Genomic DNA, 17,324 nt, shown 5'->3' on the forward strand with positions numbered 1-17,324 from the left:
CAGCAGATGGTTAATGAGTTGATGCTGTGGCATTTATGTCACGTAATAGCACAGTGAAACTTACTGGCAGATAAAAACTGTGTGCCGGACTGAGACTCGAACTCGGGACCTTTGCCTTTCGCAGGCAAGTGCTCTACCATCTTAGCTACCCGAGCACGACTCACGCCCCGTCCTCACAGCTTTACTTCTGCCAGTATCTCGTCTCCTACCTTCCAAACTTTATAGAAAGTATTCTTTCTTTCAGGAAAATATCCTTTCTTTCGGGAGTGCTAGCCGGCCGTGTGACCGAGCGTTTCTAGGCGCTTCAGTGTGGAACCGCGCGACCGCTACGGTCGCAGGTTCGAATCCTGCCTCGAGCATGGATGTGTGTGATGTCCTTAGGTTAGTTAGGTTTAGCTAGTTCTACGTTCCAGGGGACTGATGACCTCATATGTTAAGTCCCATAGTGCTCTGAGCCATTTGAGCCATTTCGGGAGTGCTGGTTGTGCAAGGTTCGCAGGAGAGTTTCTGTAAAGTTTGGAAGGTAGGGGACAAGATACTGGCAGATGTAAAGCTGTGAGGACGGGGCGTGAGGAGTCGTGCTTGGATAACTCAGATGGTAGAGCACTTGCCCGCGAAAGGCAAAATGTCCCGAGTTCGAGTCTCGGTCCGGCACACAGTTTTAATATGCCAGGAAGTTTCATATCAGCGCACACTCCGCTGCAGAGTGAAAATCTCATTCTAATAGCACAGTGGTTAGTGAAAAATTCAGCTGACAAGAACGGCCATATCCATACACAGGAGAGCTTCTGTGCGATTTTAACATAGGAGAAGCTGGCAGAGTTGAATCTCTTGAGGGCGTGTCGTGGGTTGTGCCTCGAGAGCTTGGACGGTAACATCATCTCCCACGAATTCTAAAGTTCCGTATAACGTTCCGAACCAGTACAAAGTTTTACTCTACCAGGAACTTAAAACTTAATATTTCTTAAATAAGTTTAACACTCCGTGTTCTGTTGAGCAGTGAAAGAAGCCTCAGTTCCTTCGTGCCGTCTTACGCGAGATATGTCAGTGCCTTCTGCACACCACATTAGACACTGACACCAGGCCACGTCTTGTTACGAGGCCAGCGTTAGCGATAACCAATTCATTACCTACCCTATGACGCATCCGCTTGGCGGACTATTGCAGTTTCATCTTCATGCAAGGCGTCATCGAACTGCGGTACAGTAATAGAATCCAGTACGTTGTCCTCGACGGTGAGTGTTCATCGGAGGTGAGGGTATCATCTGGAGTGCCCCAGGGAAGTGTGGTAGGTCCGCTGTTGTTTTCTATCTACATAAATGATCTTTTGGATAGGGTGGATAGCAATGTGCGGCTGTTTGCTGATGAAGCTGTGGTGTTCGGGAAGGTGTCGCCGTTGAGTGACTGTAGGAGGATAGAAGATGACTTGGACAGGATTTGTGATTGGTGTAAAGAATGGCGGCAGCAAACTCTAAATATAGATAAACGTCGATTAAATATTTGGGCGTAACATTGTAGAGCGATATGAAATGGGACAAGCATGTAATGGCAGTTGTGGGGAAGGCGGATAGTCGTCTTCGGTTCATTGGTAGAATTTTGGGAAGATGTGGTTCATCTGTAAAGGAGACCGCTTATAAAACACTAATACGACCTATTCTTGAGTACTGCTCGAGCGTTTGGGATCCCTATCAGGTCGGATTGAGGGAGGACATAGAAGCAATTCAGAGTCAGGCTGGTAGATTTGTTACTGGTAGGTTTGATCATCACGCGAGTGTTACGGAAATGCTTCAGGAATCCGGATGAGAGTCTCTAGAGGAAAGGAGGCATTGTTTTCGTGAATCGCTACTGAGGAAATTTAGAGAACCAGCATTTGAGGCTGACTGCAGTACAATTTTACTGCCGCCAACTTATATTTCGCGGAAAGACCACAAAGATAAGATAAGAGAGATTAGGGCTCGTACAGAGGCATATATTCAGTCACTTTTCCCTCGTTCTGTTTGGGAGTGGAACAGGGAGAGAAGATGCTAGGTGTGGTACGGGGTACGCTCCGCCACGCACCGTATGGTGGATTGCGGAGTATGTATGTAGATGTAGCTGTAGGAAGGACATGTAGTCCACATAGCAATTCACTGGTCGTGAGTCTCAGGTTTAAAAACTGAAGCTATTTTTAATTCGAGTAATTCGACACTTGTTCTGCGCAACTGACAGGGCCCCGTGACACTTTTTCCACGAGGGAAAATTGTTTACCGGCACCTAGGATCGCTCTCGGATCCTCCGACACCCAATCATTCGCGTCGATCGCTCGTCGACAGTGGCATATTAGATGAGGATCGATTCGAGCTTGCGACGCTTCGGTTCCGCAGGCTGTTCGCGGGCGTGGCGTCGACGAGCGTGGGCGACTTCGGGCGCAACAGCAGCGCGTCGGGCGCGCCGGTCGAGGTGTTCACGCCCAACGTGTGCCGCGCGCCCGACGCGGACGCCAACACGACGCTGCCGTTCGGCTACGACGCCGGCGGCCACAACGCGTGGACGGCGCTGCTCGCCTCCTCGCCCGCCAACGTCACGGCGTGCGAGCCCGAGGAGCGCATCCAGTCCAAGCACACCACCATCGTGCTCGCCATCTTCTTCGTCAGCCTGCTCGGCGTCGGCATGGGGCAGACGGCCGTCTACACGCTCGGCATCCCCTACATCGACGACAACGTCGCCAGCAGAGAGTCGCCGCTCTATTTCGGTGAGTAGCCGGCGATTCTGTCCCTGACCACTGCTACCTGTGCTGTAGTTGTCCTCTAGGGACAGACGTTTCTGAATCTACATATTAACTCTATAGTTCTCCGTGAAGTGCATGTCAGAGGACACTGCCCACTGTACCACTTGTTTGGACTTCTTCCTGTCGCATGGTTGCTTAAACGTTTCTCTGCTTACTGGAATTGGTGTAACCTTGTTTTCATGATGCTTACGGGAGCGATGCGTAGTGGTAGTGGTATGTTCTTAAATTCCTTGCTTAAAGCTTTTGTGCGAATACCTTCATGAGGTTTCCTCTATCGTCAAGTGTCTACCAGTCTTTTTCAGCTTCTCCGTGGCGCAGTCCAGTGGGTCAAACAAATCTTCGAACATTCGTTCTAACCTTCTTTTTATACGTTCAGTGTCCATGTTGGTCTCACGCACTTCTTTGTATGCAAATACAAGGTCTAGTAAACAGGTCACAGTGGTCTCCCAAACAATCTGCTGACTAACTGCTAGTCGGAAGTCTACAGGAAAATCTTTCCACCTCGCAATTCGTGGGAAGAAAAAGAATACTACTGTTGTGGAAATTATATCATATAAGTCCCTATAACTACTCTCCACTGTGGCACTCCCGAAATTACATTTACGTCCGACTATTTGGACCTATTGACATCTGAGTTAAAAACATACTCATCTTTCGTGTCTACTGCCCCATTTTCCTGATTCATTGTGGTTTCTTTACCGAATTTAAAAAGTAAACAGTCTATTATGATTCACAAAATGAGAAAGAAAAAAATGATATTCTGGAACAACGAGAGTCATTTCGTACCTAATGCCCTGCACTTATTGCCTTGGAAACTACAACAGATACAGAAAGTACAACAACACCGTTAAACAGAGAACATATGATGTACAAACCGTCAGCTTTCCACATATCACCACCAATAGTTATCCCGTGCTCGCAAAAAAAAAAAAAGAGAAGCAGCTGAGGCCACACACTGTCTTATAGCTCTGACGATAACATCTGAGTCTCGAAAATGTCGATCACGTAGTCCATCTCGTAGGCCAAAAGAGGTGGAAATCTGAAGGTACTGAATCATAAGTGATCTGGTAGGACAGTCTAATCAAATTTGTCCTTGAGTTCCGCGGTTACAAATCCGTTGGGGAGCCTAGCGTTACCGTGTTGCAGTCCTTGACGTCGATGGGACGTTAAACACTGAAGTCCCCTAAACTCCTTCGTGTTGCAAGCGCTAGTTCTTCTTCTTCTCTGGTTCGAATCCTGCCTCGGACATGGATGTGGGTGATGTCATTACGTTAGTTAGGTTTAAGTCCCATAGTGCTCAGGGCCGTTTGAACCATTTGAATCTTCTTATCTGACCTGACTCTCGAAATTCGTGCTTTCAACCCATTCCGTGGTGGCTTCTAGTATTCTCAATTTACAGTTTCCTTTTACTTTAAGACAATCAGTAGAACCACATCCTGTCAATCCGAGAAGACCGCGCACATAACTTTGCTTGGAGGTCGCGGTCTCGAACTACTTAGTTGGAGAATTCCCAGATCTCCACTCCATAGTCTATGCTTTTGATTCAGACTCGTAGTGGTGACACCACGTCTCATCTCTAGTGATGCTGGTGTTGAGAAAATTGGCACCTTCAGCTGGTCCTCACATATTTCCATTCGCTGAATTTTTTGGTCTTTCGTAAGCATCTGCGGGCCTGTAATCATGTCACACGTAAATTGTATATTTCGCATGTTACATAACCACACATCTGCATTTGTTACCACACACAGACATTTCTGCCGTGAGAGTAGTAAAGTGCTGCAAGCTGTAGCTAATATACTTATCTCTTCTGCCATGTACTTGTTTCCTTAGACATTAGTTTCTAATCTTACAGCTTCTGTGGCTGCATAAATTACTAAATGTTCATTTTATTGTTCCCGACATCCATACAGTAGTGCGTTTCTCCGTTGCCATGACTGCAGCTGTGACTATTGCTTGTCGCGCTGCTGGGACGCATTGTAACTTAACTGTGTGGTTTTCTCTTGGCAGCTATAACGATCGGCGTGCGCATCCTGGGCCCGGCGCTGGGGTTCATTCTGGGGTCGCTGTGCACGCGGCTGTACGCCAACCTGAGCGTCACGCCGCACATCAAGCCCACCGACCCGCGCTGGGTCGGCGCCTGGTGGCTCGGTGAGTGCAGCGCCACAGCGGCTGCGGCTGCTCCTCTGCTATTGTCCCGTCCGACCCGCCAACGCTACGCAGGCGCTATCTAACAGTTCCAAAACTCCGCGGATTAAAACGTGTTTCTTCAGAGATTCATATCCCGAGTTGTATTTGTGATAGAAAGGTAGGGTCAAGTATTTTGGATAACTCTTGTGCAAGAGACCATTTGTATACCCGACAGAAGGATCATCTTACTCTAACTATCCTACAGTACAGGGTCAACATCTGAATGTTACACATTTCCCCCATCTTAGGCAAATGGAGCAAATGGGTTGGTTCTTTTCGAATTAGATGTAGTCTACCACGCGCCTTAAGGGGCTTATGGAAGCACCATTTAGTTCAAGGGCGGTTCCTGAGAAACCTTCAAAAACATGGTTTCGGGTACCGAAACAGCCCCGCGGATTTCACGACGACTATTCAAAGCAAATGGCTGTAATTTTTACGATATATTCCTAAGATCCGATCTCGAACAACCTAGAAAATTTTCTTGGTATTTTTGTCCGTATTCGAGACACAGAGTTTCAATGCTACCCTACTTGTACACGTAAAATATGCCCGTACAATCTGGTGTGTTGCGGAAATGTAGTTTATAAAGTGACATAGCACGGAGAAATATGCTGTAAAGCGTCTCCGTTATCATCAGAAGGGTTGATGGCAGCCCATATTGTTGTTGTTGTTCTACTGAATGCCAAATTTTTGTGCACATAAAATCCAAATAGTTGGGCGTTATTTCAGTTTCACATAAGTAAACGATCAGATTTTTCCTGCCCTATACAGTTCTTTTCATATGACTTACTTATCCCACTGTAGCAGACACAAGAAGGGAACCAGCGGAAAAGTGCTCCTATTGGAGTACAAAAAAGGCGAATATGCTCTTGTCTATTAAAGGCACTCCGTCTTCAGGCTGCAAGTGACCCATCGGGACCATCCGACCGCCGTGTTATCCTCACTGAGGATGCGGATAGGAGGAGCGTGTGGTCAGCACACCGCTCTCCCGGTCGTTATGATGGTTTTCTGTGACCGGAGCCGCTACTATTCGGTCGAGTAGCTCCTCAATTGGCATCGCGAGGCTGAGTGCAACCCGAAAAATAGCAACAGCGCATGGCTGCCCGGATGTCACCCATACAAGTGCCGGCCACGCCCGACAGTGCTTAACTTCGGTGATCTGACGGGAACCGGTGGGTTCACTGCGGCAAGGCCGTTGCCTCTTGTCTATTAAAAGCCTGACGGAAAAGTGGGGTACCAGCTGCCTCTTTCTGCCTTCCTCAGCATCTTTAAAAATGTTCCCAAAAATTTTTGCATGCGAACGTATCCGCGCTTTTTTATGCTGACAGAGGAGACAGCGGTAGTGGAAAAGATATGAAAAAGTGATAAATACTGGAAGTTAGTAGGCAGTGGTTGTGGTGTAGAAAGAGCGAAGAAGACAACTGCCGCGTGAGAGAAAGAGAGGAACACAGTAGCAATAGAACATAGTTGAGAGCGAAAGAACAGTGCTAGGAAAAGAATGAAGGAGACAGTGCCAGTGAGAAAGGAGTAAAGTAGAGGAGAAGTCGTAAATGGGTGAGAGGCAGTGATAATAAGAGAGTCTTCGATAGTAATACCGAGGAAGGGACAGTTAACGATAGTGAAAAGAGATAGCAGCGGTGGGAAGGAATGAACGAGACAGAAGCACTAGGAGAGAAAGAGGGAGGCAGTGACGGCGAGAGGAGACAGTATTAATAGAACAGAATTAATGAGACGGTAGCTGTGAGACATTAGATAGTGGCAGTTAGAGAGAGACATAGATATAATGACAATGCGTTGCGTTGAATGAGTGAGTGAGAACGGGGAAGTGGAAGTGGATGGGTATGAACGATTTACAGTGATGGACTAGTGGGTGTAAGCGAGTTAGTTAGGGGAGATTATGGGAGAGGTAAGCTGCATGTTAAAAAGAGCGCGAATATGTTCGTATGCCGAAATTTTTTGGAAAATTTTAAAGGTGCTGATGAAGGTAGAGTGAGACAGCTGGTACCCCACTTTTCAGCCAGAATCTTTTATGAAAATGGCGTACATTCATCTTTTTTGTGCTCCGACAGGAGCATTTTTTCGGTGGTTCATATTACGGTGATAATGTTGCTGAGGCCAAAATAATATTGATAGAGAAGTGGACGGCAGGAGAGATAGTGGGCATTCCCTGTAATGGGAATGCTTCTAATTTAATTCTTGAGTCTTTCCTGAAGACAGCATGTCCACATAACGAAAGACTTTCGCCGATGTGCCAGTGTCTTGCGTGGAATAAACGCGTGCCGGCCGGAGTAGCAGACCGGTTCTAGGCGCTACAGTCTGGAACTGAGAAACCGCTACAGTCGCAGGTTCGAATCCTGCCTCGGACATGCATGTCTACATCTACATCTACATTTACACTCCGCAAACCACCCAACGGTGTGTGGCGGAGGGCACTTTACGTGCCACTGTCATTACCTCCCTTTCCTGTTCCAGTCGCGTATGGTTCGCGGGAAGAACGACTGCCGGAAACCCTCCGTGCGCGCTCGAATCTCTCTAATTTTACATTCGTGATCTCAGGAGGTATAAGTAGGGGGAAGCAATATATTCGATACTTCATCCAGAAACGCACCATCTCGAAACCTGGACAGCAAGCTACACCGCGATGCAGAGCGTCTCTCTTGCAGAGTCTGCCACTTGAGTTTGCTAAACATCTACGTAGCCCTATCACGCTTACCAAATAACCCTGTGACGAAAGGTGCCGCTCTTCTTTGGATCTTCTCTATCTCCTCCGTCAACCCGACCCGGTACGGATCCCACACTGATGAGCAATACTCAAGTAGATGTCGAACGAGTGTTTTGTAAGCCACCTCCTTGGTTGATGGACTATATTTTCTAAGGACTCTCCCAATGAATCTCAACCTGGTATCCGCCTTACCAACAATTCTAAGGGACTGATGACCTCAGAAGTTGAGTCCCATAGTGCTCAGAGCCAATACATGCCTACCGGAAGTACCTCGCTAGAACCCATAAAACGCTTTGTAGACCGTTAAGCAATGTCAGGTGACTCCTGCCATGCTGCACAGAGTGCGTTACTGTCGCCTCCATGGTTTGAAAACGTCGCCGTCGCTCGTAGCCACGATGTCGTCACTTCTTATAAGATTTGACTAGAAGATGCACATACCTCAGCAAAACTGATGGCGATCTGGCCATCGGAGCCACATGATGGAGCGCGCAAGCTTAACAGTAGCTCATACACTGATCTTCCCATAGGCCTAGCTGTCAAGTGTCCAGTATGAACTCATCCGTTCAGAAAACATTTTCTGCAAACATTGCTACACGGCATTAATGTATTTAAACCAAAAAGCTGCTGTTATGTATATTTATTCGCGGACAACCAGTTCTGGTCAATCCGACAGCCTTCAAGTCCCGGACGAACGCTACATCAAGTTAAAGGATGTTTCGTTGGTGTTACATTGCATACACATGCATTTAAGCTACAAGATAGTCGAGTCCTTGCTGATGAAGCCTGTTCCAGTCTTCGATGGCGTCCCTCTTGACGTCGTCCAGTATGTGAGGATCGTTCCTGCGACAATGTACTGAAAGTTTCAGTTGGTTCAAAGTATTCTTAACACATTCGAGGCTGACCCCAGTCACTCGGGATGGGAAAGTTGGACTGCTGGCATTATCACATTTTTTTCGAAAATCAAAGCGTTTTAACTCTGAACAAAATAAATGTGTATCGTGTTCCATTTAAAATGATGAAACTTCGTTTATGTAACCTTAAAGATCTCATTATGAAACATTAAAATTAGCAGACAAATAAAACATTTCTACACAAAGATCTTGAACGTTATTTGCCTATTGAGTATGGTATGTTTTGTAACATTCAGGCGCACAAAGGGCTGCTTCACAAATTGGAAACCACCAGGATTTTTTCTCTTCGGCACTTTTTTCCGTTTTGGGTCTTGTTGACATCAGAACACGCTTTGCAGACACGTGTTGGGTGCGTCTCTTTTTACGCTTTACTGAGTTGTTTTACGAATGCTTATTTATGCGATACAAACGCTTAACCACATGTTTTTCTTTTACGTATTACATCTACATGCATACTCTGCAAATCACATTTAAGTGCCTGGCAGAGGGTTCATCAAACCACCTTCACATTTCTCTATTATTCCAATCTCGTATAGCGTGCGGAAAGAATGAACACCTATATCTTTCTGAACGAGCTCTGATTTCCCTTATTTTATCTTGGTGATCGTTTCTCCCTATTTAGGTCGGTGTCAACAAAATATTTTCGCATTCGGAGGAGAAAGTTGGTGATTGTAATTTCGTGAGAAGATTCCGTCCAACGAAAAACACCTCTCTCTGTGTCACTCTCTCACATATTTCGCGATAATACAAAACGTGCTGCCTTTCTTTGAACTTTTTCGATGTATTCCGTCAGTCCTATGTGGAAAGGATCCCACATCGCGCAACAGTATTCTAAAAGAGGACGGACAAGCGTAGTGTAGGCAGTCTCCTTAGTAGGTCTGTTACATTTTCTAGTGTCCTGCCAATAAAACGCAGTCTTTGGTTAGCCTTCCTCACAACATTTTCTATGTATTCTTTCCAGTTTAAGTTGTTCGTAATTGTAATACCTAGGTATTTAGTTGAATTTACGGTTTTTAGATTAGACTGATTTATCGGGTAACCGAAGTTTATCGAGTTCCTTTTAGCACTTACCTAAGCATTCAACCAGACAAAAATCTGGATCAATATAAGAATCATCAAATTCCCCTTCTGAAATGGAATCACCCATTTCTTCTTCCGGGACATTGAAAACATAGGAATCATCGAAACTTCCAATGGTGTAAATCTGTAGCGCATGAGCAGTGCGCCAACAAAGATACCGGTAGAAGACGAGAGAAGTATGGGAGTCAACACAGAGCAGAAACAGACAAAGCGCTTTTGTGGAGTACAGGTTTTCAGCATTCGAAAACTACGTGCTATGACAATGCAGAGACCCCGCGTTGTTCAATCTAGATGGCATCTTATTGAGTGCAGGAGGCACAATGTTAGCTACGAACTTTTGCGCACACCACGTGCAAGACACGGGCGCTGTCCGTCTGAATAACTGACGCTGCGAGAGTACTACTCGGGTTTCTTCCGCAACGTGTTAATCGGGTTCATGTCAACAGAAGCCTCAGGCCATTCCTGTGCTACTAATTCCTGCTTTCTGGAAGATGAGCACTAGCTAGGTGCGATCTTGTCAAACACATCGCCGAAATGTTGACTGTCAGGATGAACAGTAAGTTGAAGGATGCTGCTCCGATACTACAGAGCCCTCAAAATGCCCTTGGTAGCGATGGGACGCAGACGACACATGACGAAAACACAACGGACCCACCTCCCAGTTGAGACAGTACGATTGCGTAGTTGAGATGTGCACTGGTATCTAGTCGTCTTCAGACTCTTCTGCGAAGATCAGCAGGCGTTAGACAAATCCTACACTAGTCTGTGAACAGAAACCGATGCCATTAGTTCCAGGAGTTCACTGGCCTACCTTCTTTGCACCCATGCCAAACTGATTGTGAGAAGATGCCAATGTACTGTATGAGTCGACACATCCCTCTGTTGCCTCTCTACGTTGCATTCTCCTCGGGCTACCTACGAGCCATTATTTTTTTGGTGTAGCCGTACTGTGGTATATTTTCAGCAATTTTCCATGGGCTATTGACTGTAGCTGTGGCATGCAGAAAGTGATTACATTTACTTCTAGTTACGCACAAGTTCATTGCGAAATGCTGTGATGAATCGCAGTAGGCTTATACCAACAACGCCGTTCAGGCTGCCCTTGGGCGCAAGTTTTGTTTACAGCGGGTGTTCGAGGTAGTTTATGCGGTCAGCCGACTCGCGGAGGGATCGCTCCCGAGTCAGGGGCGGTAGGCGGTGGTTTGCGAGAGACCCGAGGCCGGGCAGGCTGTGCGCGTCGATTTGTTTTCCGGCACGTAGGCGCCATTACGGCGGTAATGATACGGCGGCGACGCGACGCCCGGCGCCGTAATTTGCGTGTGCGAGGCGGGCGTCGCGGCGACGTGACCGCCGCGTGGCTCCGCGGCCTCGCCTGCCTTATAGGGACCCGGCTGCGATTCCACGGCCACGCCGCTTTTTTCTGATACACAGACGGCGCACCACGTCTGGCACGTAGCCTTGGTTACCAGCAGGTGAGACGCCGCAAAAGCTGCGGGAGGGTGCCCAAGGGCGCCACGCTCCAGCCACCTCACTGTAACCATCGGGAACAGCATTCGTATGCAGGATAAGGCACAGTAGCTTACACGAGGACCTTGCGTTGTCATAGAGAATTTCGTTTGCATTTTTGTGGCGACGAACACGCTGAACTCGTTACTTCAGTTTCCTGAGGGTAGCATAATACGCTTCACAGTTAATCGTTACACCATGAGGGAACAGAATAAACGCTTCATAGTCCCAGAAGACTGCCGCCATAACTTTATTGGCTTAGGGTGCGACCACTCCATGGACTGCCGTTTTCTTTCCAGTTCTAAGTGATGAATCCATGGTTTATCGCCTGTGGCGACGTTCGACAAAAGCTGTCATTATCAGCCTCGTAACGCAGTGTCGGAAGTTCCATGCAGCTTTTCGGGGATGATGCTGTAGTATACAGAGAAGTTGCAGCATTAGAAAATTTCAGCGAAATGCAGGAAGATCTGCAGCGGTTAGGTACTTGGTGCAGGGAGTGGCAACTGACCCTTAACATAGACAAATGTAATGTATTGCGAATACATAGAAAGAAGGATTCTTTACTGTATGATTATATGATAGCGGAACAAACACTGGTAGCAGTTACTTCTGTAGCCGGCCGTGGTAGCCATGCGGTTCTAGGCGCTACAGTCTGGAACCGCAGGACCGCTACGGTCGCAGGTTCGAATCCTGCCTCGGGCATGGATGTGTGTGATGGCCTTAGGTTAGTCAGGTTTAAGTAGTTCTAAGTTCTAGGGGACTGATGACCTTACAAGTTAAGTCCCATAGTGCTCAGAGCCATTTGAACCATTTTTAGTTACTTCTGTAAAATATCTGGGAGTATGCGTGCGGAACGATTTGAAGTGGAATGATTGTTGTGACTTGGCAAGACAGCCAACCACTAGGAGGTGAAGCCGAAAGGCACGCGTTTAAGCTCACGCAGGCTGGCGTGAGGTCTGGAACAGTTAAAGGATTTGAGTCTAGCAAATAAAGTACGTAGCTGTTGGAATACTTAACTTTAATCCATAATTGGTGAACATCGGTCTGACGGTACATGCATCACAAGATAAATAGCAATTGATAATGGCGCCTTGCTAGGTCGTAGCAAATGACGTAGCTGAAGGCTATGCTAACTGTCGTCTCGGCAAATGAGAGCGTAATTTGTCAGTGAACCATCGCTAGCAAAGTCGGCTGTACAACTGGGGACGAGTGCTAGAAAGTCTCTCTAGACCTGCCGTGTGGCGGCGCTCGGTCTGCAATCACTAACAGTGGCGACACGCGGGTCCGACGTATTCGACCGGGCCGCGGCCGATTTAAAGGCTACCACCTAGCAAGTGTGGTGTCTGGCGGTGACACCACAATGATCATATAAAATTAATTGTTGGTAAGGCGGGTGCCAGGTTGAGAGTCATTGGGAGAGTCCTTGGAAAATGTAGTCCATCAACAAAGGAGGTGGCTTACAAAACACTCGTTCGACCTATACTTGAGTATTGCTCATCAGTGTGGGATCCGTACCAGGTCGGGTTCACAGAGGAGATAGAGAAGATCCAAAGAAGAGCGGCACCTTTCGTCACAGGGTTATTTGTTAAGCGTGATAGCGTTGCGGAGATGTTTAGCAAACTCAAGTGGCAGATTCTGCAAGAGAGGCGCTCTGCATTGCGGTGTCGCTTGCTGTCCAGGATTCGAGAGGGTGCGTTTCTGGATGAGGTATCGAATATATTGCTTTCCCCTACTTATACCTCCTGAGGAGATCACGAATGTAAAATCGGAGAGATTCGAGCGCGCACGGAGGCTTTCCAGCAGTCGTTCTTCCCGCGAACCATACACGACTGGAACAGGAAAGGGAGGTAATGGCAGTGGCACGTAAAGTGCCCTCCGCCAGACACCGTTGGGTGGCTTGCGGAGTATAAATGCAGATGTAGATGTAGAAGCAACCGTGGACAGATGGTCCTTTGGTGCTCTTTATGATCTTCTCTTCGGAGGTGAGGAACCATGCGGGACACACCTTTTACTACTCCATCTGGTGGACGAGTGTGTCAGCACTACTAACAGAGACGTCCCAGCTGAGCAGCGAGGTGTTAGTCTGCGACCTCGAATGAGAGTGTCTGCACGTTCCAACACTGCAGGATTTATGGCTGTGTGCGGCCGGCCGGCTTGTGAGAAACTGAATGTGATCCGTCGATCACCTCGAATGAGTGTGTCTGCACGTTCCAACATTATAGATGGCACAACCATGTGTGGCAAGCCGGCACGCGAGAGATCGAACAGGTTTGCGCGATCTTGCGGACGCCTCGCTCAACGACTCAACGTGGTTTTATTGCTGCCAGGTCTCTGTAGACGTTCCGCAAGCGCCTATGAATATCTGTGATGCTCTCGTTTTCCGCTACAGGATAGTCGGTGACAGCTCTCTGCTTGGAATGCACCTCCGTTACAAAAGCCATTTTGAAGGCTACTTACAGCGCTGCCATCTATCGCACCTTCATGAAACTATACGGGCTGAAGCTGCAATATGCCACTACGCCCCACAACAAATTCCGCATTTTCAATCGAAATTGACCTAGAAGAAAACAGTGTTGCATTACTTATTGAACGCCTCTCGTACACTATCACAAATTGGAGGTGAATGTAGATAATACCAAGAACGATTACCAGAGTGAACTAGATGGTTTGACCGATCCATTAATTGTTTCGGCCAGCGTGCAAACTGTAAATACTAACGTATGATGACACAGCGTGGGCAGCTGCCACAGCACCGCTCCACGGAAGGAAAGCACTCTTACTCCTGGCCGATGTGCCGCTGTTTGATTATGCAGTCACGTGGTACAATTGTATCGAGGTCCCACCGCTTGGGCGTATTGTTTTCCCGTGATGCAGCCATTGTTCTGTCCCAGTGCCTCTTACTATCCCTCGATCTCATTTGCTCCGACACAGTTTGTGCTTCGGCCGCTGACAGAACACGTTCGTCGAATACTCAAGTGTACGGATTCCTGCATACGAAACCTTGAAAAATGAAATTTTCCCGCCCATATCGAGTGGACACTAACGTCATTCGAGACGGAGAAGCAACATATACTGTAACTTAAAGAGATTCTGAAGTGTGATCGAGGCGCTGAAGCAGCAGTCCGTCTGTTCACTGTTAAAGTCCGACTTAGCCTATGGCTGCCGTCGTTTACTTGATAACAGGATACTTGAATCCAACCATCTTGTAGAGATCATGGCAAGGCGGATCCAAGCATGTTCCAGTGCACTGGACGGAGCAACATAGTACTGAATGTTACCTAGCATCAGACTTTGATTTCACCGATGTACAAAGATGTCAAACTGCCTTCACTTTTGTTGCTGTTTTTTATAGTAAAGTAATTATCTCAGTTTCATAAGTCTTGTTCTTTCAATCCCAGATGCCCTTGCATATAAACTCACACATGTTCACAGATACAAAAAGATCCAAAAGTTTTTTGAACACTTTGTTACATAAGGTGCGATAGTGAAGTAGCTATTTAAAATATATGGGATAGTTTCTGTACGCATATCACTCACTCCAAACTGCCCTCCCGGCTAGCCGCGCGGTCTAACGCGCTGCTTTCCGAGTGGGAAGGCGTGCCGGTCTCCTTCCTCCGTACTCTTTATGTTTCATTGAAGCATTTCATTGGGTAGGTTGACAAGACCTATACTTTGACCTCTACATTATATGAGTTTAGCAAAATGCTGTAACTTAGTACATTTTGTACATATTTTTGATTTCCTTCTGTCCCCGCATGAAAAGAAATTTCCCTTTTATTTATATTGAAGTGTGCATAGTCGTCTTACAATTCTTATTGAAAAACATATCCTTGTTGGTTAGTAGGCTTCCGTGAGACAGAAACCATGCGTATTAGAGGACCGTAGGTCTTCGTGGAAAGCGTTCTTGACCGATTTGGTTACGAATCGTTCCTCTACTGAGCTTTTTCGGTAAGATAATTCGTCTTGTCACAGAATTCAAATTGCCCGCAAGTGACTGGAACAGCACAAGTAACACTTCAAAGTGCTACACTTCAATGGCCCTTGAATTCCTCAGATCCTGACCCACCGAAACATCTGTGAGACCACGCTCACTGTGTTAATTTCCAGCCAGGGACCCGTAATCTGTCGTGAGTAGTGCTGCACATAGCATGGCCCCAGATACCTGTGGAGACCTATCGTATATTGGCTGACACACCTCCAACTCGTGAATCTGCTGTACTTACTGCAAACGAATTCCTTTAGGATACAAGCAAGTGGTCTTAATAACGTTACTTGACGTTCGCGTAATCGGCGTGTGAACACGAATAAAACCTACATTTCATTATCACGTTTGTTGACCTAACGCTCTGTAACATGTAAATACTCTAGTGGTAGTGTTACCCAGAAGTATTCGTCTCTTGTCATACATCAAAATTTTGGACACAAAGTGACAACCTCCAACCATGATACTGAATAAACTCAAGGAAAGCGTAATGAAACCTTAACTATACAGTATACTAACTTTATTCGCGGTCACAGCCAAATCCTACAGGTTACGATATTTTAGTCATCTTTCCGCTTCTGCCGACTTTTTCTTAAACCACCTGTCACTGCCACCGAGTTTCATCCTTGTCCAGGCACACAACACACCCAGCCATCCCCAGCTTTCAACTTTGAAAAAATAGCGTTTGCACTCTGGAAGTTACTAAAGTATCTAACGCTATTCCTATGCCATCTGTTGCTAGGCGATGCTACGACAAACGTAAATACGTAACTACACTAAGGTCACAAAAGTCATGGTACAACCACATGGGCCGGCCGGAGTGGCCGTGAGGTTCTAGGCGCTACAGTCTGGAACCGAGCGACCGATACGGTCGCAGGTTCGAATCCTGCCTCGGGCGTGGATGTGTGTGATGTCCTTAGGTTAGTTAGGTTTAATTAGTTCTAAGTTCTAGGCGACTGATGACCTCAGAAGTTAAGTCGCATAGTGCTCAGAGCCATTTTTACAACCATATGCACATATACAGACGGTGGTAGAATCGCGTACGCTAGATATAAAGGGACAGATCATTGACGAAACTGTCATTTGTGCTCAGGTGATCATGTGGAAAGTTTTCCGACGGGATTATGGCTGCACGACGGGAGTTAACAGACTTTGAACTCGGAATGGTTGTTGGAGCTGGATGTATGGGACATTGCATTTCGGAAATCGTTAGGGAATTCACTATACTGAGATCCGCAGTGTGAAGTGTGTACCGAAAAAGCCAAATTTGAGGCAGTGCCTCTCACAACGGACAACGCAGTGGCTGACGCACTTCACTTAACGACTGAGAGCAGTGGTATTTGCAGAGAGTTGTTAGTGCTAACAGACAAGCAACACTGCGTGAAACAACTGCAGAAATAAATGTGGCGCGTACGACGAACTTATCCGTTAGAACAGTGGGGCGAAATTTGACATTAATGGGCTATGGCAGCAGACGACCGACGAAAATACCTTTGCTAGCAGCACGACATCGCCTGCAGCGCCTCTCCTGAGCTCGTGGCAATATCATTTGGACCCTAGACGATAAAAAATCAGTGACTGGTCAGACGAGTCCCGATTTCAGTTGGTAAGAGCTGATGGTAGGATTAGACGGTGGCGCAGACTTCATACAAGTGTTTAAAAAGACACTGTGCAAACTGGTAGTGACTCCATAATGGCATGGGCTGTGTTTACGTGGAATGGACTGGGTCCTCTGGTCCGACTGAAATGATCATTGACTGGAAATGGTTATGTTCGGCTACTTGGATACCACTTATAGCCACTCATGAACTTCGTGTTATGGGTAACAGTGCGCACAGTTGTTCACGATTGTTTTGAAGAACATTCTGTACATTTCGAGGGAATGATTTGGCCACCCGGATCGCCAGACATGAATCTCATCGAACATTTATGGGACGTTAGCGAGAGGTCATTTCGTGCTCAAAATTCCGCATCGGCAACGCTGTCGCAATTATGGACGGCCATAGAGGCAGTATGGCTCAATATTTCTGCAGGAGACTTCAAACGATTTGTTGAGTTCATGCCACGTCGAGTTGCTGCGCTACGCCGACACGAGGTCCGACACGATATTAGGAGACACCCCATGACTTTAGTCACCTCACTATATCATCCACACATTTACAGTGTATG

General features: G+C 46.9%; 1 protein-coding gene across 1 annotated transcript in view; it reads left to right on the top strand.

The window, feature by feature from the left end:
• Positions 1 to 17,324, top strand: part of LOC126480863 (solute carrier organic anion transporter family member 74D) — an 86,449-nt gene that overhangs the window by 24,001 nt on the left and 45,124 nt on the right. Inside the window, exons 3-4 of the mRNA XM_050104241.1 lie at positions 2,364 to 2,731; positions 4,775 to 4,915. Of these exons, the coding sequence (XP_049960198.1) occupies positions 2,364 to 2,731; positions 4,775 to 4,915 (509 nt within the window). The remainder of the gene's footprint in view (positions 1 to 2,363; positions 2,732 to 4,774; positions 4,916 to 17,324) is intronic.

The sequence above is a fragment of the Schistocerca serialis genome, chromosome 1, assembly GCF_023864345.2.
Source record: "Schistocerca serialis cubense isolate TAMUIC-IGC-003099 chromosome 1, iqSchSeri2.2, whole genome shotgun sequence".
In the NCBI taxonomy this organism is placed as follows: domain Eukaryota; kingdom Metazoa; phylum Arthropoda; class Insecta; order Orthoptera; family Acrididae; genus Schistocerca; species Schistocerca serialis.